A 24,927-nucleotide genomic window follows, 5' to 3' on the forward strand; every position below is an offset into this window, starting at 1 on the left:
AAATAGTGTTTGGAAGTTCAAAAGCATTAAACAATAAAGAAGAGTTTGAAGACAAGCAGGTGAATAGGTGAGGAATAAAATATTGAGAAAGCAGTTAAGGTTTTAGAGTTATCTATTTTTACGGATTAATTTTTCTTACTAACTATTTTAATCATGTAGGATTTAATTTATGGCAAACTATATGTGACTAGACCCTAATTCCTTAGACCTTTCTAGTCTCCTCTAAAATTCATTAACTGCCAATTCCTTGGTCAATTAATTCCAATTAGAAGCTACATGATCAAATTCCAGTTTATATGCCACAAAAACTCTAATTACCCAAAAATAAAAGGATTATCTGTCACGTATCCCGTTAAATCCAGATAATTAAAATTTAGGAGAATATGTTTTCAAGCTGTTGTTCAAGTAAAGAGCTTTTCCAAGTTATACAAGAACTCAAATAGAAAGAGGGTCATACTTCCGTTCCACCCAAATTCATAAGATAAAGAGCGAAAACAATTCTTAAATTATAAATCCATGCATAAATTAAAATAGAAAAAGCAATAAAATTAATCCATAGAAATAGACAGAGCTCCTAACCTTAACAATGGAGGATTAGTTGCTCATGGTTCAGAGTAGAAAATAAGGATTCTAATAAAATGTATTTTGGTAGTCTGGAATCTAATAATGTTGAGGTGGTATCCCCCTATTTATATCTAATCCTAATTAATTTAAAATATATCTTTAAAATTAACATAATATCTTTTCCTATTTGTTAAAATTTGAATTTAAATTAGAATTAATTATAGCAATCAGCAAATCTTCAATTGATGGATGGAGACCACTTGGCTTCACTATGATCCACGCCTAACTTGGGCTTGGCAGCATGAATTGGAGTTTAGTTGAGTGAAGCTGCGCCTAACTTGGGCTTTAGTGCGCCTAACTTGAAGTGGGCAGGACCAATCTCGCGTATTGTTGTTGTGTCTTGCGCCTAACTTGAGAAATCTCAAGTTATGCGCAGCCTTAGCAGCGAGTTCGGAGAAGAAGTATGAACTATTATATATCGTTGGAAAGCTCTGAAAGTTAGCTTTCCAACGCCACTGAAATTACGTCCATTGGACCTTTGTAGCTCGAGTTATTAAGGTTTGAGTACAGAGAGGTTAGGGTTGACAGCATCATTCGCCTTCATCTCTTCTTCTGCAGAAACTCCATCAAATCCAGCTGAATGCTACCTAAAATAAACAGAATTACACAAGATTCAAAGTAGCATCCATATTGGCTAAAAGATAATTAATTCTTTATTAAACTCAACAATTTAGATACAAATTCACTAAAAAAAGATAGGAAAGATGCTCACGCATCAGTTACCAACACTCCATCTTCTCCCTTCATAACTCCTTCCTTCAACCCTTCGGTTTTTCCCCGTTACCTTTACTTCGTCTCTTTGTTCCAAAATAAAAAACCAACCAAATGAGGAAGAAAATTGTTCTTCAAAATCCTCCTTGTGAAAAGGTTCTCAAGCTTCTAGCAAAATCAAAACCCTCCACTCGTTCACAAGACCGAACCTTTACACCTTCTCCTTCTCTTCCTACATCTCCTCCTCGCACAGATTCCATGGCTCGCACCAAGAATCCCTCAAGGATTCCATCTTCCTCCAAGCCAACCTCAACTCCTAGCGCTCCTCACAGCGCTCCATTGAATCCAAGCACCTTGAAAGGGAAACGCCCTGCTGTAGTTGAACCAGCCACTGAGCCAACTCAACCTAAGACAAGGTCTGTTTCCAATCGTCCTTAGAGAGGTAAATTACGTATCCCTCTTAAATCTGTTAGGAAATTAGACATTGATCTCTTTGCATACAAATCACACTTTATGACCTCCCACTCAAACTATAACCCTCATAGGTTTAGGTCTGCCATGAATAATAATTTTTTTGACGGAGTCATTCAGTACCGTACCCTATGTCCCATTTTTCTTACTGATTTACCCTCTCTGAAAAGTAAAGGTTTTTCTTTTGTTGAAAATTTGGAATTTCTGGACTGGCATCATCTTTTTAAAATTAAAAAGCCTGTTTACCCACTATTAGTCAGGGAGTTTTATGCAAATATGACATACCATGAGGGAAGTATTCATTCTTATGTCAAGGGCCGAGACATTGTGCTAAATAATGAAACTATCAGTGATTCCTTAAAATACACTAATGTTAGAGCATGTGCCTATGCTTCGGGTAAGTGAGATGAAGGAGTTGATATCTATTTCAATGATGCTCTGGCTTATATATGTGAACACGTTTCTCTGATTGATGGCATCACACCCTCACAAGGCCCTGGGTTATAATCGTGCTCAGCTGCACCATATAGTAAATCATATTATCCTTCCTCAGAGTGGTTCATACCAAAGGGTATCGTACACTAACACCCTTGTTTTATATGCTATTCTCACAAAAATAGAAATCTCTTTTGCTTATTTAATGGTAAGATATATGTTTGATTCTGTTAGAACTGAGAAAGATAAAGTCCTTCCTTATGCCATGTTCTTAACTTGTATTTTTTAGCATTTTGGTGTTGACTTGTCAAATGAGGATTATGAAAATAGACACTCATATCTAAAAGGAGGTGGTTCAGTGAAACAACAAAAAAAAAGACCCACTCGTTCTGAAAGGGTAGTGCTTGATGATGATGATGATGAATCTGTTCCTGAGGATTATCCTCCTCCTTCTACAGAGGGTACCTCAGTCTCAACTGGACAAAAATATGCTTTATTTGGGATTGTTAAGGACATGATACAAGAATTTATCTCCCAGTCAAACCATATGATTGCTATGAGCAAAGAACATAGGAAGCTAAGAAGCAAGCATGAGAACTTCTTCAGGAAATCAAGAGATAGAGTGGCTGTTTTCATGAAGTTCATTGATAACCTCCAACAGGATGAAGATGCTGCCACTGATGCTGAAGAAGAAGCTGATTCTGAGGAGGATGGTTCGGATGCCTGAAATTGTTTCATGATTGCTGCTGCCTTGTGTTCACTTTTGTCTCATGAAAACTGTTGTCATTTATTTTTGAACTACTCTACGTTTTATTCTGGATGATTGTAATACTTTTAACTACTGTTGTACTTAGTTAATTACCTACTTGTTTTGGACTTTGCACTAACACTTTGTTGCAGGTTTTAGTTCACTTTTGTTCCACCCTTGATGACAAAAAGGGGAGTAGTTGCATGTGAATATTTGCTGCTATGACATTTTTTCTGAATTGAACTTGAAAGCTTGATGCTGCTATGATCAGGCTGTGATAATTATATTTGACCTCACCTCACAAGATTTATTGCTTGGTCATGTCTTTGTTAGTCTTGATGCTCTGTTTTGTTCAATTTTGAGCAATTTTTTTGAAATGGATATTTGTTAAAATTAATGATGTTATCTGTCAAAGTTTGGGTTGGATTTTTGTTGATGGTTGTGTAAAATCCCTTAGTCAAGTTAAATTGTGTGTTGTACTTTATTGTGTTCTCTATAAGAATAATAAACAGGAAGGAAGAGAAGAGCACTAATCTAGGGGGAGCAACCCTTTTAAAGGAAAGGGGGAACAACACAAAATCAAAGGGAAGTTCCTTAACTATATTCAAATTCAATTCTTTTTTATTAATATTTTAATTATGTTTGTCATCAAGAGAGATATTGTTGAGTTAAGAAATCAAAGCAAGAAATTCAGCTAGGTCAATTGGATCAAAGCCAACCTAAGTCCAATGTAATTCTCTCAAGCTAATTTCTCCAAGTGTTTGCCACCAAAGCAACATTCCTTTTTCAATTCAAACAGAACTCAGAGAAGAGAGAGAGTGCTTCGTTCCTAAGTCAATCATCGAAGAAGAAAGAAAGAGAAGAATTAAGCAAAAAGATTGAGGTCTAATCACCCAAATCAAACCATATCAAGCTAAGATAGAGGCTAAAGGTGATTCATATTCTTTTACATGCATCTTAATTTCTTCTCTCCTTTTCTAACTCTCTGCTACTTCATTTTGAGATATATGGAAAAAGTGATTTCTGAGACACACTACTGTGAATCAAAGGCCAAGATCATTTCTTGGGGACCAAGTAGTATCTCAAGGGTTCAGATGTGGGATTACCATTGAAAACTTTTCTTCTTTGATGTTCTGAGTCTTTCGGTCAAGAAAAAGGGATCTGTTCCAAAATTCCAATTTGGGATTAATAGAAGAAAGTGAACGGCTAAGTTGGTGAAGTACAAAACTCGAGGTTTGACTTAGAAGAGAGCATCTCAACAACATGCAAGGAGATACAAAAAGAAAAAAAATTTGTTTCTGTTGAAGCAAGGAGAGTGAACTAAGGTTTGAAGTTCATGTTCTGAGAAGTCTTCTCTGAGAGATTTCATCAACTTGGACAGTGCTTTCTATCAAAGGAGCATTCCGCCAGAATGAGGAACGAAATCAGAGTTAAGCAAATCTGGTTCATCGCATAGCAATAGAGGCTATTGAAGCAATCAATCTGCTTCATGTTTTACAGATTGTAGTTTTCATTTTTAATGTATATCTTTCTGTAATTTCTTGAGAGTGAAAAGGCATAAAGAGAGAGATCAAGTAAAAGCCAAAGAGTGATAAAAAGGCTGAGTGATACACTTGAGAGAAAAGCCTAGAGTAATTTCAGATTTCTTTAGCTTGGTTTTGTGTCTTGTATCTTGTACCAGTGAGGTACCCCTTTCTTAGTTGGGTAAGCACTAAGAGTGAAGAGTTAGGTATTAGCATAACCAAGTCAAGTTAGGTTAGAACTTGAGAGGGAAAAGATTGTGTCAATCCTGTGGAATTGGTGTATGTAATACTTTAACTATAGTGAAAATTTCACCACTGTTGTGGTGGAGATTGGATGTAGGTTGCATTACACAAGGCAACCAAACCAGGATACATGATGGTGTCAGCTTCTCTCTTCCCTTCTCTATTCTATTTTCTGATATTCATGAGACAAAATGAAATTGTCTCATAAATTTTTCGCTGCTGAGTTCAAACAAATTCAAATTGAAAGTTTGTAATTAAAGGGTTATTTCATTAAAGTAAAAGAAGGCCATAGATTCAACCCCCCATTCTCTAAGCCTTCTACAACCTTCAAGAACCCAATTGAGTTTTTGCACCTTTAGTGTAATATTTGTTAGTTAAACCATGCATTAGTTAGGCTGCCATTAGTGGTATGTAAGATCCAATCCGACTCAAAACCAGACCAGACCCGAAGCATATTTTATTGAGACCGAATTTATTATTTTTACTCAATATCATTTTTGTGTCGAGTTTGAATTATGCTTTGAGTCGACACAACCCGTCTTAAAGTCATATTATATAACTAAAATACATATTTTATAATAAAATTATTAATAAATCTTATGCTTTATACTTCAATAAATATTTTTATATTATATAATACCATTTACCTATAAATTGATTTATTTTTTTTATATAAATACGTATAATATTTATTAAATTTAACTTTTAAAAATCAAATTTTATTAATTTGTTGTATAAAATATATAAAATTATATATGCTAATTATATGTTGGGTCGATCAGGTTTTACCCAATTTATTTAGGTTAATTTAAAGTTGAGTTTGAGTTTTTAAAATAAATCTATGAAATATCAGAATCAAATTTGGACATAAATAAATTTAGTTTGTGTTGGCTTATGCACAAGGCACACCCCAAAGTATTACAATTAGAGATGGCAATGGGTATTCATGGGATAGGTATCTCTTTTTTGCTTTTATCCCTGTTTATCAAAATGTCTTTCGTACTCGTTTTATTCTCGTGATGGGTCCTCGTTTAATTGTATTTATGGAGATGATGAATGTCTATAGGTATCCATAGGTGTTTTTTTTTTTTTTAAATTTAACACGCTTAAAAATTTATCAATATTTAATATAAGGTAACACAATCTAAAATTTCAAACACAATTTAACATAATCAAACCCAAACATTAAATATTCAACATGACAACTTATAATTTTTGTATATAAAAATGAGAATATTTTAGTAAATTTCTCTTGTAGATTTCTATGGATACGAGTACCTCTACATTCCGTTTTCATGGAGAATTTACAGGTCCATATCTAATTTCATTGTGGATAATTTCTTCGAGTGCTTTCTTCTACATATATTTTTGCCATATCTAATTATAATGACAATTAACTACACATATAAGTATTTTGTTCTAGAAAAGAATACTTGATTTATCACGTGAAATTGATGGACCAAAGTAAACAGGTTAAAAACTCAATGATCAAACTAATTATGGTTTAGAGGTAAATGAACTACTTGACTTGAGCTTTGTAGGACATAATTTTACTTGATTCAATAACCATAATGGAAATTAGAATGTGCAAGAAAGACTCGATAGAGCTATTAGTAACATAGACTGGAGGGAGGCTTTCCTAAGAGCGGTGGTCCAGCATCTTCAAAGATATAGATTGGACCACTCTCCAATACTTGTAAATATACTGGGAGAATCATAATAGAAGATAAAGAGAACACATATTTTTGGATTTGAGCAAGTATGGCTGGAAAATGAAGAGTGTGAAGAGGTAGTAAGGAGAACATGGATACCGGAAACACCTAATCTACAAGAAAAATTAGGAAACTGTAGCAAATCTTTAGAGGAGTGGGGAAAAAAAAACTTCGGACAGATCCCAAAGGCTATTAGAGAAAAGCAAAGAAAGCTACAAGAAGTGTAAGTTGGAGATCAAACACAAGCAACAATGACACAATCAAAGAAAATCCAAGAAGAATTGGATGTGCTCCTAAAGCAAGAAGAAATCTGGTGGTCGCAAAGGTCAAGAGAAAATTGGCTAAAGGCAGGGGATAGGAATACAAGTTTCTTTCATAAAAAAGCATCTCAAAGGAAGAGAAGAAATATAGTGCAAAAATTATCGGATGATGCAGGAGTAATCTATGAAGAAGAAGATAAAATTGAAGAGGTGATGGCAACCTATTTTAAGAGGTTGTTTGCTACTGAAAATACAGAGAAAATTGAAGAAACAGTTGAGGTTGTTAGGGGAAGGATAACACAAGAGAGATTAGATATAATTCAAAGCAATTTTATCAAAGAAAAAGTCAAGATAGCCTTGAGCCAAATGCACCCAACAAAGACACCAGGGCCTTATGGATTACCGGCTCTTTTCTACCAAAAGATGTGGAACACAATGGGAGAAGATGTGACAAAGTGAACACTCAACGTTCTTAATAATGGAGGAGATCTCTTAGAGGTGAACAAAACTTTTATCTGCCTCATCCTTAAAATCAAACACCCGAGCCACACAGAATTATAGGCCAATCTCTCTATGCAATGTTATTTTCAAACTCATGACAAAGACAATTGCAAATAGGCTAAAGCTGATCCTGCCAGACATTATAGGAGAATTCTAAAGTGCCTTTACACCAGGAAAACTTATAATAGATACGATCTAGCAGCATTTGAGAAATTTTATTTCATAAAGAAAAAGAAGGAGGGCAATAAGGGATATATAGGAGTGAAGTTAGATATGGAGAAGGCCTATTACCAGATTGAGTGGGCTTTTCTCATTGAAGTGCTCAAATTTCTGGGCTTCCCACAAAAATGGATTGATTTAATTTGGGTATGCATAAGCACAGTATCCTTTTTTATTTTGATAAATAGCTGTCCAACTAAAGAGTTTAATCCTGGGAGAGGAATCAGGCAGGGAGACCCGTTATCCCCTTATCTCTTTATCTTGTGCGCTGAAGTGTTCTTCGATCTTCTGAGGAGAGCACAAGAAAGGAAAGTTATACAGGGGATCAAGGTTGTAAGACAGGCACTAGAAATTACCCATCTCTTTTTTGCGGATGATAGTATTCTTTTTTTGAGAACAACAGATCAGAGTATTCAAGTACTGATAGAGATTCTTAAACACTACGAATTAGCTTCGAGACAGAGAATTAACTTGGACAAGTCGGATTTTGTTTAACCGAAATGTACCTCCTACCAGATAGATGTTTATCTAAGATTGGTTGAATGTAAAGGCAGTAAAAAGTCACTCAAAATACTTGGAAATACCAACTATGGTCGGTAGATCCAAGAAGCATATTTTTGAGTTTGTTCAAGAGAAAACCTGGAAGAAGCTAAAAGGATGAAAATAGAAAACTCTATCTAAAGTGGAAAAAAAAATCTCATCAAGTCTGTTGTTCAATCTATCCTTCTTACATCATGGGATGCTTCCAATTACCTAAGAGCCTTTGCAACTAATTGAAGAGAATGATTGGCAATTTCTATTGGGGCAGTAAGGAGGGAGAAAGGAAAATACATTGGATAGGATAGAACAAGCTTAGCAATATAAAAGAGGATGGAGGATTGGGCTTTAGAAGTTTTAAAGCATTTAACCAGACCATGCTAGTCAAGCAAGGTTGGAGATTAATGAAGAGACCTGATTCACTGACAGCAAGAATACTAAAAGCCAAATACTTTGCAAGAAAAAGTTTTCTTCATGCAAACAAAGGACACAATCCCAGTTATACTTGGAGGAGCATCTGGGGCACAAAATGGGTGCTGGAATTAGGTGGACTTTAGAGGATAGGGACAGGGAGGAGCACCAGAATTTGGGAAGACACGTGGCTTCCTAATCAAAACGGGTACAAAATCTAGAGTCCCAAAGCAAGTTTTGATCAGGAAGCCACAGTGGACAACCTTATCAACCAGAAAAATAAAACTTGGAACCAAGAAATAATCAAAAATAATTTCCTACCATTTGAAGTAGATCAAATCCTAGCACTACCATTACATTTTCAAGAACAATAAGATATTTTTTATTGAAAATTTAACAGAACTGGGGTATATGAAGTAAATAAAGCTTATCACTTGATAAGGAAGCATAGTCGGGAACAAGGGAAAGGTAGCGTACCAACCCTCGAAGAGAAGCAGCAATGGAAGCAGCTTTGGAAGATGAGAATACCACCCAAAACTTTGAACTTCATGTGGAGGCTCATGCATAGATCACTACCTACAAAATTAAATCTACAGAAAAGGGAAGTGAGATGCATTTCAATTTGTCCCAGATGTTTTGAGAAAGAAGAAACTGAATCTCACATTTTCAAGGATTGCAACTGGATAAGGAGGTTTTGGTTCATCTCTTTCTTCACTTTGAGAATAAAATCAGCGGAAGAAACCCTCTCTTGGATTGGATTGACATAACCTTGAAGAAAATTGGGGAAGAGGAAAAAGGGCTTTTCTTATGCACCCTCCATAACCTCTGGCATGGGAAAAATAAATTAGTTTTCGAGAACGATCAATTCCTACCAAAAGTGTTGTTAGAGAGAGCCCAAAAAAGTTTCACAGAAGCAAATTTCATTGTAGAAAGACCACTATTGCCTTAGGAACCTTCACCGGGTAGTTAAAGTGTTAATTCTTAGAGTGCTCTTCTGTCAAACACATTTAAATTAAATGTTGATGCAGCTACTAATAATGGAGGAAGAGGAGGAGTTGGTGTAGTTATTAGAGATAGTGAAGGGGTAGTTGCAGCTACTGCCACGCTGGAGATTGCCTCATCTCTTTTAGTTAGAGAAACTGAGGTTATGACTTTTTACTTGGGCTTGGAATTTGCAACCCAATGCTGTTTTTTAATATTGAGTTGGAAGGAGACAATATATAAACGGTTAGAACCCTTAACTTTGAATATCCGTTTAGTAGTTCCTTTGGAGTGATTATTTTTAATTGTAAAATTCTTTTGAATAAGTTCAAATTTTATAAAGTTTTACATGTAAAAAGATAAGAGAATTTAATAACTCATTATCTAACAAAATTAATTCTTATCAAGCCAAATTTAATGTGGCTGAAAAAAATACCCTTAAAAATATGTAATTGAGTCTGCCTTAATAATTTGAGAATTAAAGTTTAATACAAATATATTTTCCTTAAAAAAAAAAACTAATTATGGAGGCAAACATTTAGAGACTAAATTTAGCTTTATCTCCAGAAACATAACAAGGCATTGCATATGTGTTTTCTTTGCTGCTCCCCTTGAAATAGCTATGAAAATTTTTTAAAATTCAAAATAAACTATCCTATTCAATTATTTATCAAAGTACCCAGAAAATAATAAGAAATTAGCTAACATAGTTAATGATTATAGATGAAAATCCATAGAAAGCGTATTTATTTTTCTTCAATATATAATTTAGAGTTAAAAGATTCAAAATCGAATATGAATTTAACCCGTAAACAACGCCTACCAAGTACCAACCAACCTTTTCAAGAGAGATTTTTTTTTTAAAAATAAATTTAAAATATAAATCAATTTTACCAAAGAACACAAAGTAAAAGTCTAACTCTATCCTCTTTCACCCAAATTACAAGGTATTTTTGTCTCCTCTTCGACTCTAATCTATGGTACCGGATCTCTTTCTCTCCCAACACTATCTCCAAGTGTTTCTGCATGGGCAGTAACTCCATTAGGATATAGGCACATAGCAGTTTATATTAGAGGGCTTGTACCCCCTAAAAAACAGAGTGCATTGTTTTTCTTAATTATTTTTTTTAAACAATTAATTTGCATTTTATTGTTTATCTCTCTCTAATTAAAAAAAAAAAAATGACAAGGCCCTTTCTTCCCCCCTCTCCTTCTCTTGCCACAATCCCTTCACTTTGATTTTCTTCTCTTCAATGCTAACATATCATATGATCCTCTACATGTAATCCCACGATACAAACCCTAAAACCCTTTTTGATCTCTTTCTTTCTCTCACAAACCATGTCTCAGGGATCTCCTCTTCCCGCCAACGAACCCTCCAACCCTCACTCGCCGGAACCGGATTCTCAGAAGGACACGGAAACCACCACCACCGGTACAACCACCGCCGCTGACGAACCTCCTCCTCCGGCTCTGGCTCCGGTCATTAATCGTAGCAACCGGCCGTCTCGCGCCTGCACCATTCGCGCCGCTGCACGCATCCAAGCGGCGTCGCAGCCGGCAATAGAACGGCGGAAAAAGGCCGCGAAGAAGGAGCAGAGCCGGCGGGAGGAGTTGCCGTCGCCGTCGTCGCCTCCGCAGTCGCAGCAGCAGCAATGCAGCAAGATCGTGACGCCGCTGGTGGAACCGCCCACGTCGTCGCAGTTGCCCCGCTTTCATCTCCGGTCGATGTGGGAGTTAGCTTCCGCCCTCAATTTTTTGAATGTGAGCTTTGAAAAGATTTCAGCTTTGTTGTTAGATTTGGTTTAATAATGGGCTCGGCTTTCAAAGGTTTTTCATTTTATATGATAGTTTTCAAAAAAAGCTATTGGAGGTTAATGTGGCGTGGTTTTGGTGTTGCAGCTGTTTAGGCCTCTTTTGAATATACAAGTAGAATTCTCAGCTGAAGAGTTTGAGACAGCACTTCTTACCCCAAATGACACATTAGCTTATATACACATGCCTTTGCTAAAGGTTGGGGCCTTTTTTTTTCTTTTCCTGTTTCTCTTAGAATGTGGGTTAACACATTTTATTCCTGTGTATTGCATTGCGCTTTTCTTCTGTTAATTTAGGTCATATCCTTTCTTTCCTGTGTTTGTTAGGTATGTGGAGCATTTCGTTGATGTGTTTGTCTTCTGCTATATGTTTGTTTATCATTTGTTGAAGTTAATTATTTATGCAATGCTTATAGCTATGAGTTTGCAGCGTGTAAGTTGGACTGAGAATCATTGTTATATGCTAGTTTTGTTGAGAAATATTTTGGTATATGGTTGTAGGATGAGTGACGTAGGAATGGAAACAGAGTGAACTGATAGAAATTTGTTGTTTAGTATAAGCATAATTTTAGTCATATGTTTTGAAAGTGTGTTGACTACAAAGACGGAGCTTATCTAAGTTTTTCCAAATGAATGGGTCATGTTCATATGATAAACTTGAGGACTGAGTCACTACCCAACCCTTGGGATTGGTCATCATTCAACCGGCTAGGTGTGGCCTCAAATAAATTACTATAGGTAAAAACTAACGTTCAAGAAATCTCAAATAAGGTCATTGTACCGAATTCTGCTTAGAGATTTCTAACTTGAAGTACAGGTTCCTGCCAGATTCAAATATTGTAGGAAAACTATTCGACAAATGTGAGGATTTAGCTCTTTTATGAAATTCCGGTGCTTCAGGAGAATAGAGGCAGGATATTAATTGAGTCCTTGATCTAACATTAGATGACTTAATTAAAACAGTGATTGTACTTGAGAACAAGAACAACCACCGCCATTCAGTAACTTGTGTAGATTCTCCAAATGGCAGCATTGCATTCTTTCATAAACCATGTCATAGACCAAGTCCCTCAACTGGTGATACTGGTGATAGTGTTCGAAGTTGTCTAAGTAAGATTCTAAATTTAGCATTTTGATTGAGCAATGCAATAATGTCAATTTCCATTCATCTCGTACTTGTTGGGTAGGTATATATGGTAGATAGAGAGTGGACAGTGAGAGAAAATTAAGGCTGTTTAATGTTAGCTTCCTTACATTCTCAGATGTTGTAATGGTATTTGAAGTTTTGTACTTTAACTCTACTGTTGTGCAATGAACCTCGGGCTCTGTCAACATCTATGCCAGTGTAAAATCTAAACTTTTCACGGGTCTGTGATCTATTGTGTCATGTTCAGAGAGGAGCCAATCAAAATTATGGTAATAATTGAACTTGTTAATGTTTTTCATTGGGTTAACTATAAAATAACATCAGCCACACATTACTTTTTATGATTGAGACTGTTACAGAAAGTCATAGTAGTTTAATGTAAGGTATCTTCCAGTCGAAGGTCCTGTAACTGGTATTTGACATTGTCTTTTTTGGCCAGACAGTAATAGGCACTCATCTGTCAGTGTCTTTTATTGAGGAAATGAAAAGTTTCCTTTCTTATATAACATACTTGTGAAACTGCTACCTGTCTAATAATCACTTGACTGAATCTTTTGATAGGCAATCCCTCCCATTACACGAATGGCGCTCACACGTGATACTTGGATAACTGTATTGTGCAGAAAATTGAGAGATTGGTGGCATTGGGTAATGGGGAACTTTAAGCTGATATTTGAGAATAATGTATATTTTGTTGTTTCTCTAGCTAATATGAGGATGAAAATCAAATGCAGGTTGCTGATGGGGATCTTCCAATTGTTGCTTCACATGGGTAAACATTCATCTTGCCGTTCAATTACCAAAATGCCATGTTGTTACTTGTTAAGCTTTGTGCACTTGCAAAGTCTCAGCTTATGTTAAGTTGTTAACATGACAGGGCGGAGGTTGAAGCATACAGATCACTCGATCCAGGGGTCCGTGTAGTCATCTTAAAGGCATTATGTGATATCCGCGTTGAGGTATAATTACTAATTAGAGCTTTACGTGTTTATACTTGTTATACCTTTTTCACTTAAATGGGTGAATTTCAGAATAGTAGGATGTGATCACTCTGCTTGATGTTAGCTTGGCTCTTGTTGGAAAATTATGCTAAGTCCATTCACGCTGTTCATTGAATTAACGCTGTATAATCTATGTCTGAAAATTTACCCTTTTATAATCATTGTTGCTTTGTTTTGATGCAACCTACCTCCCCCTTTTGTTTTATTTGTCCTGCTCCTACTATCTTTCATATGAATTGCTACTTTCTGCTTTTGCGTGTAACTAATAAGGGTGTGATAATCAGCCTTTATAATCATATGTAATACAATTCACATAGATGCATGGTCATGCTATCATCAGGCTAATGGCTTTTGTATTGACTTGGGACTTTTTACTCTCTAATAACACACTTTGGGGAGTTTGAGGAGGCTGGGGATAGGGGGAAGCAGATATACTACTGGGCTTACAATGATAGGTTTTGCTAATATTTTGCAGCAAGAAGATATCCGAAATTACATTGACAATTCACTCAAACATGGAGTTCAACTTTCCACATTCCGAAAGGAGCGTATCGGTGGTGATTCGCATGGAATTTCTTATTGGTGATGAATAGTTTCTTTCAATTAGAACTTTTCAAAATTTGAATGTTATTAGGACTGTTGTTGCACATTCATGTCTCTTCATGCTTTTATTCATTTGCAATTTAATTAGTGTAGGTATGAAGATGACCCAATTATTGGACATAGGTTATATAGGGAAATAAGGAAAACTGAAGTGGTTCAAGAGAGGAAAGGGAAACCAAGAGGTTCCCGGGTTCTTTCTAACACATCATACCAGTGGGAAGCAATTGCTACCAATTTTGATGAGTTTCAAGATGTTTCTGTAAGTTACTGAGGCTTGTCTAACTATATTCTGTTTGAATGTTTTAAATTTTTAAACAATTCTTGAGTGTTTTGCTTGAATTGGACTTCAGTGTTAGGTTCATGGGCTAGGTCATGGTTAGCTTGATACATAAATTAGTACATTAATAATGGTGCTTTTGTACTGGAATCACAAATTTATCCTGATTTGTTGACTTATTATATGCACTTAGAAACATGACTTGATTTATAATGTACGGGTAAACTTCTGATTGACTGTAATTTAATAGCAAATCCAGATGAAGTATGGTTATGAAAACAGAAACTTCTTTTTTAAAAAAAAAATAAAAGAAGAATCTTATTCAGTAGAAGATAGAAATTTACAAGATGGGAGTACAAGAGATCCTCAACATATCTGATGGAGTAACCTCAGTAGCTTAAAGTTTTGCTTATCAGATTACAATTATAACAAAGATTAAAAAGGAGAAAAAAAAAAAACTACAATAGTTTAAATCACCTGATGTGATTACAAATGTTATATATATTTGTAATGTTTCATTCCATTATCACCGTTTCAGATGGGTAAAGCAAATTGAAACATCCAACTGTTGAGTAAAACTTGAGTTAACTAGTGATAGAATACTGCGGTAAGAAATCTTTATCACTGTATGCTATCCGTTGAAACCATTATGTATCCACTAGGTGTGGTTTGTTGCATTGTTGAACTTCAATCATCATGGTGTTTCTCATAAATCATCTCTATAAACAAACCATTAAGAGCTAAAGAGAAGTTTATTGAAGTGGATGGAAGTAAACTTCAAGGATGTTGAAACATTGTGTAGAAGAGATATAGACAAGTAATAGGAAAAAAAAAGAAAAAAAGGGGGGGGGGGTGGGTGGGTGGAATGGGATACTGAAAAATTTATGCTGTTCAATACTTGTGTGCGAGAGAAATGAGTTAGAAAATAGAACCAGAGATGCTATGTGGACAATTTTCTCTTAAAATGAAGAGATGATACAGCATTTTGTGAATTTTTGGCTTTTCTTGCTTCATGGTAGACCAAGTGAAAGTGACTTGTACATTACTGAAAAAGATTTTATCTTCTTTTCTATTATTAGAACAATTGATTACAAATTAATGGAATTTGTATAACCCAAAAACCGTATCTCTGACTTAGTGATGTGTATTAAGCCCTTTTCTTAATTTATTGTATTTTATTTTTCTTTTTCAAAGGCCAATGATTAGTTTAGTATTAGCCAGACTCCAGTCTTCGCTAATGACTTGCACCTATAAAACTGGTCAAAATTAGCTGTAACAATTATTTTTTGATCAGATGTTTAATGTGGTTAAATGTTCATGTTCATTGATACTCAAAAATCTAATTTCTGGGTCAATGTGTTTTTTGTTGATTTCTCATAATGTGGGCATTTGTTTATTTTCTGATGATATGAATCACCCTTATTTTTCTTTTCCATTTTCAAGGGAAACAATGAAACAGAGTTTTGTTTTCCATGTGTTGCAACTACTTTATTTTTTCATTTGAGCAATAGCTTATTTGAATTTATGCATCTGGTTGCATAGGAGAAACTTTTCTCCAGTAAAAACAGAACGGAGGCTTCTGTAGGGAAAAAGCTGAAGATAGATATGCTTCCTGAAATTGAGAAAGTTCACAAGGTACTTTATTTTCATGTGTACCTTTGTTTTCGGTGGTGAGGGTTAATAAAATTGAGAAGATAGGATTCTCAACTGAACTTGAAACCATGTTCTTTCCCTTTTTTTTTTATAAAAAAATCTTGATTTGTGAAGAATCTTGTGTTATTCTTAGTTGACACTATATTTGTGCAGAAAAAGGAAAGATTGATGAAAAAGCAACACAGAGAAGCCCTTCTGCTTGATAATTTCTTGGGTGTTGATGGGCTTGCCACGGGGCGTTCACTTCGTGATAGGAAACCTGTTACTTACACTTTTGGTAAGGGCAAGTTCAAGGAACTTTTAACCATGGAGCCATCTTTTTTCATTCTGTTTGTAGTTGTTGCCCGCAATACATGATTTGCATTTGATTTAACTAGTTGTCCTTGTCACCCTCCTGTTATTTTTGGCATGCACTGCAACTGTCTGGTTTTGGAGATAGAACTCATGTGGAAAATAATGTCTATATTCTTCGTGAGAAATGTCTGGTTTTAGTAGTAAATAATAAGCTTTTTCCTTGGTAACTACTATGCATCCTTGAAATTTTTTTTTTAATTTTTTTATTTTGCTCTTGTGAGAAGGATCTTTTGTCCTCACAGCTTCTTGTGTCACTGTCTCTTTTTATGGGGAAAAATTATGTGACTCCTATTTAAAGGAATTTTTTTTTGTAGTTTTTTTCCCTCAATCATGTTGAGAGATTGGAAGGATATACTTCATTGATCCTTTTCTCTTTTGTTAGTTTTTTCTTTTGTAAGGAGGTCTCCCAATTTCTTGTATCATTGTTTTCATATTTATATTTCTTTAATCCCAAAAAACTAATACTAGACTCCTAATCTTAGTTAGAGTCGCAAATCAAGAAGTAAAAAAGAAATACAAGTTATTCTTAGATTTCTTCTAGATATCTAGTCTAGATACTCTATGATGCTAATATATGATTGGGATAATGTGCAATATCTTGGTATATTAAACTGGTGCTTTCTGTTGCTTGGTGGTTTTAGGATCATTGAATGATTAATAAATCAATCTGGTAAATGTGTTGAATATTTCTTATATACTTCTGTTAGCCTTGTTAGTTTACACATGACCACACTTTCTTACGAAAGTTGTATTACCAAGCTCTTCTTTATAGAAGCACCCTGCCTTGATTATGTTGTTCACAATTTTGTTATGCTTGGAAAAGCAATTTTATATACCCTGGGATTTTGTATAAGTAGTATGATCTAGTTTCTCACTTGAACTGGATCAAGATCCTCTAAAGTGAGGAAGTTAGTAAAGTGTTAAAGTGAAGAGTTAATCACTCTTAATTAAGATAGTGGGGTACACATCTCATGGAAGTTACAAATTCAATAGTGATTAATCCCTCACTTTGTCACTTTATCAACTTCTTCACTTTAAAGGATCTAAATTCACCTGCACTACCTAATTTTATGTTTCCTGGGTATCACTATGCACTGACTTTACACTAATCTAACTTTGATTCATTGTTATTGCAGATGATTATGATCGGTCTATCAATGAGGCAATCAAGATAACCAAGTATGTTATTCATCTTTCTGTCTTCCTAACCCTCTATAAAAATCTGTTTTTGATATTTTTCTATACTTTCTGGCTGGTTTGGAGTTAAAATTACACTTAGTTTTTACCCTTGCAAACGTACAATTTTGATCGGTTTTGTTGGATACATGAGTTAGCTTCCTTATTTTGTGCAATATATTTACTTTGTTAAGCTAAGTTAATATATTTACCATTAATTAGTTATATTTTGTCAAGGAAGAATAATATATCGATAGATTAAAGTACGGTCTAACACAATTGATTCATATATCTCGAGTTATAACAATCTTTCTTTCGCTTATTTTCTTATAAAATTATAATTTCAATATTAATCATAAAATTGGTATTTAGTTATGTCTAATGTCTCATTTTTAAAATGAAATTTTTGAAATATGTAAACTTGTATGATTTTTACAATGTGAGTTATTTTAAGACCCAATGACGTTACCTAAGCTATCAAGCTTGATACTTGCTCATTTATTCGTCCTGTGTACTTATACAACACATCTATTTCTTCCTTTGTCAGGAAAAAGCAACCATCTCCGGAACCTATACCCAGGAGAGAAGCAGGAGTAAAACCTGATGCTCTTACTAATGGAAAATTAAGTGGTCCTTCATATGCCTCTCAACATCAGTTCAGTATGGCATCTCCAAAATCACCTGACTTTGATGATGAAGAAGAGCATGAAAGGGATATGTTGGACAGAAGGTTTGTAGTTCTTCCCCTCCATCTCCCCTTTTATCTGCTAAGAAAAAAGAAAAGAAAACACTTTCCCCTCAAATTAATCTATGTATTATCCGATTTTCATTGTTCATCTTGATTCTGCATCAGCAACCGACAAAGGCAGAGGCCCAGGCGTTACTCTGAGAATGAGTTTATCGAGGTGGTATCAGATAATGATGTAGACTTTGACAGCGATGATGATATTGTTGGAGAAGCCGTATATGATGAAGAGTATCTCCGGAAACGTAAGCAGCGAAGGAAGTTCTCTAGTAGCTCTGCATCTGAAGGGGATGAAGAATATCATTGGGATGAAGACAATGTTGAAGAGGAAGAGGAAGAAGATTCCATGAGTATCAGTGAGGATAGTGACAAACCCCAGCCTCGTAAAGTCAAGCAATTGCCAGGCCGTACTAGGAGGGAAACTAAACTGAGGTCTATGGGTGAGATTCATTCAGGTCTTAGGCGCAGTAAGAGGGCAACTAGGAACCGTATAAATTATCGGCAATATGAGATGTCTGAGTCAGACACAGAGTTTATCAAACCTGACAAGTCTAATGCATCGGATAAATGCTCAGATCATAGTGAGAATGGGGAGTTCATGGTGGAAAGTGAAGAATCAGATGGTAATGATGATGATCGGGAATTCAAAGTCGATGAGCCTGCCACTAACCCTGCAGCAGCAGAAAACGAATATCCTGCAGCAGGAGAAAATGAAGATCCTGGAGCAGCAGAAAACGAAGATCATGCCGCAGGAGAAAATGAATATCCTGTAGCAGCAAAAACCGAAGAGCCTGCAACAGGAGAAAATGAAGAGCCTGCAGGAGAAAATCCGCGAAATCAATACCAAGACCAGAACCAGCATCCTGAAAACTCAAGTAGTCCGCCAGGCCAAGAGGAAGTTGAGGGCATGTCGAAGAGACGTTTCCTTGATCTGAATGAGCTTGCTCCCAGTTCAGGTTTTGATGACGGTCCAACTTCACATACATCTAAACATGAAGGCAATGGTGATTAGTGAAGCCTCTCCATCTGCCTTTTGTAAGCATGGTAGTTTTTCTATCAAGGAAGCCACATATGTATGATAGATAATAGGACTATAAATTTTGTTATGTGCCTCAGAGGAAGTTACCACCTGGTCCTCTTCCTTAGGCAATCTGAACCCATAAGCAGCATGATACTGAGTTGTGTAGATTAGGTAGTCATTTTTTAGTATTTAAGTAGTTCTACATTCAAAAGTGTCTAGCAGAATGGATGAGAATTTGTGGGGCGTTATTTAGCCCTTTCAATCGATCATGTACAATAACTCTTAACAAGTACTGTAACTTTTAACACAAGATATTGCCTTTAGATTATCAAGCCCTTTAGTCTTTTACTCTTTTTTTCTTATTATTTTTGCCTCCTTTTTCCTTTCAGATGGTTAGATGGACGGGTTAGTGGTTAGCTTTGGTTAATTAGCTTTCTTAAATTATGTTAAACGAGGGCCCTAGGTCCCCTTCACAAAAAAAAAAAAAAAAAAAAAAAAAAATTAAACGAGTAACAGGACGGATAAGTTTTTGAAACATTTCATGAAGGACTAATTAGGGGTGGCAATGGGTAGAGTAGGGTAGGGTAGGATTTGGAGCCAACCTTAACCCTACCCGCGGGTTGAGAATATCTCAATCCTAACCCTACCCGCTCTTAACCCGTGGGTATCCAACCCTACCCGCTTTTAATCCGCGGGTACCCGACCCTACCCGCGGGTTACAAAAAAAGATGTAACATTATTATATAACTTGATGATAATTTAAAATAGAAGTGACTTTTATGTAAAAAAAAGTTTATTAAGTTATTAATTAATGATCTTCTTTTAATGACTAAGGGTCTTTTGCATTTAGTGAGAGGTATTTGGTTCAACATCTACTTAAAACATATTTTTATATAAGTATATAACATATACATATATAAGATGCGGGTTGATCGGGTAGGGTTGAGGCTCAACCCGCACCCTACCCGACCCGCACGAAAACCCTACCCACACTACCCTATCCGCTGCGGATCGGATTGGCAACTCTACCCAACCGGGTGGGGTCGGATCGGGTTGGATACCCGCGGATAGAGTACATATTGCCACCCCTAAGACTAATAGTAATAGGTTTTTCAAGAAAATTATCATACATAAAATCTTTGAAAAAAACTGGCGTCAGATACTGTTCGACCTTTTGTTATCCTGGTTGCCTTCAAGATATTGCTCAAGTGGTTTTTTTTTTTTTTTTTTGGTCAAGTGCTCAAGTGGTTTTTATAGTCAGTGATGTGGTGGTTCTGCTCCATGCTTTTATCTTAACGGCCCAAAAATATGATATTTGCACTAACAATAAGATAACTACATATTTGTAGTCAAATTAGTTCATGAAAGATAGGTCATTTTTCGAATTCATTATTAAAAAAATTTATCAATTAAATTGGTCTTATAAAGATTATGAATTAATTATTTTTGTCTTTCCATCACTTTATTAACAGTTTTTGTCAAAAACTGATGATATAAAATGTTAACTAACAACATACATGACACCTAGCATGTTCAATTACACATTAAATAAATATATTTATGAAAATCTATCAATTTAGTCGCTAAGTTATATTGGGATTAGAGTTTATGGGATTTTTTATTTAAATAAATTAAATAAATATTTTATTTATTGAAATAAATAATTATAAAGATTATTACAAAAATACGTTTCCCAGTCTTATCTCATTTACAGTGTAAACGAGATAAGTTTGCACGTATCTCGTTTATATTGTAAACGAGATAAGACTAGTGTGCGTGACACGTGTATATCTCGTTTACAGTGTAAACGAGATACGTGCAAGCTTATCTCATTTACACTGTAAACGAGATAATGCTGGGGGACGCATATATATAGATGTCATTTACAGCGAGGATCTGGCCCCCATTTCGAACCTTTCCACCACTTTCTCTTCTCTTCTACCCCTTTCTGACCATATTATCGAGTTAGACGAAGATGGCGCGCGCAAATACACGTGATCGGGACATCAACAGGCTGAACGTGACATGGCACTACGCCAGGACAGCTGACTTTGCGGTTGGTTTTATTATCTTGACGTTTATGTAATCCCATATATGTATAGCCAAGGTTAGAGTACTTCTCAAGAACTAGAATACAATTTATATCATTAGGAACATGTCACTGATAGTAACTAATAATTCTAGGAATGCGGTTATGATTTTTTGTAATTAAGTTGTTAACTACATAATTACTAATTTAGAGTTTAAATGTTAGGATAGATGTTTTTCAACCGTTAAGGTTAGTTTATTGGTCACATGTTTCTTAATTTATTAATTTAGTTATTAACTATCCAAGTTTGATAATTAGATTATGAAGTTAAAGTTTGATAATTAAATTATTAATTACATTATTAAATATTTTAATTTCACGTAACGTATTGAGGAAATGTGTATTAGTTAAGTAAGTACATATTAACGGAAAATGTCGTGTCGACATAAGTAAATGAGTACATACGACTAAAATCCTATTAAGCAAATGTATAGAATAGTTAAGCCAGTTTGATATGTTGATAGACCTATACAAATTTTTTATAAATAATAATTGTGAAATTTTTTTTTTGTCAGAGGTCTCGCTTACTTCTGCCTCGGCGAGTGAGCCACACGCTTCCACCACCTGACGCCATCGTCCCGTATCTGAGGGAGGCTAGATTTGGCGACATGGTGCTGCTAAGAAATTTCGTATTCGACAATTCTCTGATCACGACATTCGTAGAGCGATGGCGTTCGGAGACCTACATGTTTCATCTGCCATGGGGTAAGGCCACTATCACTCTGTAGGATGTGACGTACCACCTTGGGCTACGCGCACACGGGGAGCCAGTTGGGGGGGTGCTTTCGTGATTTCTACAGGTGGTATGGCACAGAGACATGGGAGTTGGTGGAGCGGCTGCTCGGTGCTATGCCTCCGGTGGTTCCACAGTAGGGTGTGCAGAGGGAGGAGTCGTTCTTGCTGAAACTTACATGTCTGCGGGACCGTGTCCGCCATATGCCATAGACGGACGACCCGAAGACACTCCGAAAGTATGTGAGGTGTTACTGATCGAGGGTATCTGATGACGGACAATTCGAACAACTTGGTCCATCTGCGGTGGCTGCCACTGCTTCAGGACTTTGAGCGGTGTTGATAAACCACTATTTTATGATTTATATTGTGTTTAATTGAGTGGTTTTATCAAGTCTTTACCCACTTATTCATATGATTAGCATGATATTACAATTCCTTCCCAAAATTGTTCCATAGTTGAAAACTTGCTTCCTAGAAATCTTTTAATTATGTATTTAAATTCTCCTTTATACCATTCGATGCCGTGATCCGTGTGTTAAGTGTTTCAGGCTTCATAGGGCAGGAATGACTTAGAGAATGGAGAGGAAGCTTGCAAAAATGAAAGGAACACAAGAAACTAAGGAGATGACCAGCAAACACTGATGCGAGCGCATGGCTCACGCGAGCGCGCGAAATGAAGAAATAACAGCGACGCGAACGCGTGCCTGACGTAAACGCGTGGATTGAAGTCTGCACGAATGACGCGAACGCGTGGATGACGCGAACGCGTGACAAGGAAAATCGCTGAATGACGTGAACGCATGGATGACGCGTACGCATGACCTGCGCGATCTGCAAAAATAACAGAATACGCTGGGGGCGATTTCGGGCTGCATTTTGACCCAAATTTCGGCCCAGAAACACAGACTAAAGCTAGGAAACGTACAGAGACTCAACACGCATCTACACACATTCAGATACATCGATATTAGGATTACTTTTAGTTTGAGATCTGAATCGAGATTAGTTTTACATTAGTAGTTTATGCTTTTGCTTTGGATTTTGGATGCTGAAGAGTCATTACCTCCGTTGAAGACACTACTTTTAGTTTGTTTCCTTATTCCTTTACTCTTTTCAGTTGATCATTGACCCTATTCAAATAAGTATGTTGCATTTTGGATTTATTAATACATAGAATTGCTTTTACTTTTAATTAATTTTAAATCTCTATTTTATTTTATTCAAATATGTCCTCTTATATTTTTATGAATATTAATTCCATGTCAATGGAGTATATTTTCTACTTGACATGGGGTTGATTAAGACGAGACACTTGAGTTGGAATGCTCAAGTACTTAGTTAAATTGAGCATTGTTGGCTAATTCTTTATCTACTAACGCTAGACCTTCCCAAGGGAAAGGATTAGGATCAGCGGATAAGAATCAGCCTAATCACTTGACTTTTCTTTACTCAGTAAGGGTTAACTAAGTGAAAACAACAACCTCTTTACATTACACTTGAGAAGATTCCAACAAGGATAGAACTTCCAATTAATCAATTTCCCAGTCAAGGCTTTTTATATTAATAATAATTCTTAGTTTTATTACTTTAATTTACAATTATTTTAATTACTCATTATCCAACTCAAACCTTCTGAAAAATTTCTAATTAATAAATTAGCACTCTTTCTTGCAACTCGTTGGGAGACGACCTGGGACTCATACTCCCAGTAATTTTAATTCTAAATTTTTTGTGACAACCCCTTTTAAATTGAGAAGGCGGATCTTAGCTGGTTAAGAACTATACTTGCAACGCATTTCGTTTATTAATTTCTTAACTGGTCAATTTCTGCCACCATCAGGTGTCATGGGTTGTCTTGGAGTTTGGCGGTGCTTGCATGGACATACCATTCTCTGTGCTCTATAGCACACCGATGGGTTGGACTGTATCAATGGCAGAATGACCTTGCAGATGAGGCTATTGTCCAACTGTCGATGGTCTTGGGACATGGTGGGTGCTAAACAAGTATGCACTCCACCAACTCTCTGGACCTCCCTAACGAAATAAAACATTCATGGTTGGAAACTACTCCATATATAGCAATAAAAAATGAGTAAGTACGCCACAATTAAACTTGAACTCACTAGTATCCGAGGTTCTGTCGGAGGGCAACATGGAGACTCCAGGAGTATTGATAAACCACTATTTTATGGTTTATCTTGTGCTAATTTGAGTGGTTTTTATGAATTCTTTGCTCACTTATTCATATAATCCACATGTTTTACATTTTCCTTCCAAATTTTGTGCTATGATTGAAAACATGCTTCTTTGGCCTTAAAGTTGCTATGTTTAATCCTCTCTTATTACCATTCGATGCTTGATATGTGTGTTAAGTGATTTCAGGGTTTATAGGGCAGGAATGACTTAGAGGATGGAAAGGAAGCATGCAAAAGTGGAAGGAATACAAGAAGTTGAAGGAATTGCTAAGTTGTCCAGCCTGACCTCTTTGCACTTAACTGACCATAACTTGAGCTACAGAGGTCCAAATGAGGCGGTTCCAGTTGTGTTGGAAAGCTAACATCCGGGGCATCAAAATGATATGTAATTTGCTATAGTTGCCATGCTGTTAGGCGATGCACACGCGTGGATGACGCGTACGCGTGACCTGGCGAAAGTTCAATCCACGCGTACGCGTGGATGACGCGTACGCATGATAGAGCCATGTGCTGGACGTATCAGAAATCGCTAGGGGCAATTTTTGGACTATTTTGACCTAGTTTTTGGCCCAAAAATACAGACTAAAACCAGGGGACAAGTAGAGACTCAACACACTTCTCACTATTCACAACAATTTAGGTTTTAGATGTAGTTTCTAGAGAGAGAGGCTCTCTCATCTCTCTAGGTTTTAGGATTTAAGATTTCTCTTAGTTTTAGGTTTATTTCTTCTCAATTCCAGG

General features: G+C 36.0%; 1 protein-coding gene across 2 annotated transcripts; it reads left to right on the top strand.

Moving 5' to 3' along the window:
• The first annotated feature begins 10,320 nt into the window (after window positions 1-10,320).
• LOC107643905 (DDT domain-containing protein DDR4) lies at window positions 10,321-19,499 on the top strand. Of its 2 annotated transcripts, XM_016347655.3 has the most exons (12): window positions 10,321-11,140; window positions 11,279-11,389; window positions 12,899-12,985; window positions 13,072-13,109; window positions 13,215-13,296; window positions 13,814-13,920; window positions 14,035-14,200; window positions 15,761-15,853; window positions 16,025-16,148; window positions 17,362-17,404; window positions 17,949-18,131; window positions 18,255-19,499. In XM_016347655.3, the coding sequence occupies exons 1-12, from the start codon at window positions 10,718-10,720 to the stop codon at window positions 19,156-19,158; spliced, it is 2,361 nt and encodes a 786-aa protein (XP_016203141.2). In that variant the 5' UTR covers window positions 10,321-10,717; the 3' UTR covers window positions 19,159-19,499. The 2 variants fall into 2 exon arrangements, with proteins under 2 accessions (XP_016203141.2, XP_088343997.1); XM_088487871.1 differs by lacking the exon at window positions 17,362-17,404 and having other exon boundaries at window positions 10,460-11,140; window positions 16,025-16,118; window positions 17,993-18,131.
• The last annotated feature ends 5,428 nt before the right edge of the window (window positions 19,500-24,927 follow it).

Source organism: Arachis ipaensis, chromosome B5, assembly GCF_059453495.1.
Source record: "Arachis ipaensis isolate K30076 ecotype BB chromosome B5, ASM5945349v1, whole genome shotgun sequence".
NCBI classification, from domain to species: Eukaryota; Viridiplantae; Streptophyta; class Magnoliopsida; order Fabales; family Fabaceae; genus Arachis; species Arachis ipaensis.

Bases quoted from the DNA above. Each gene is read 5' to 3' on its own strand.
- LOC107643905 (XM_016347655.3), top strand. From the start codon at position 10,718: ATGTCTCAGGGATCTCCTCTTCCCGCCAACGAACCCTCCAACCCTCAC. The intron at 14,201-15,760 runs GTAAGTTACTGA...CTGGTTGCATAG, and splicing joins ATGAGTTTCAAGATGTTTCT to GAGAAACTTTTCTCCAGTAA. The intron at 16,149-17,361 runs GTAAGGGCAAGT...TTGTTATTGCAG, and splicing joins ACCTGTTACTTACACTTTTG to ATGATTATGATCGGTCTATC.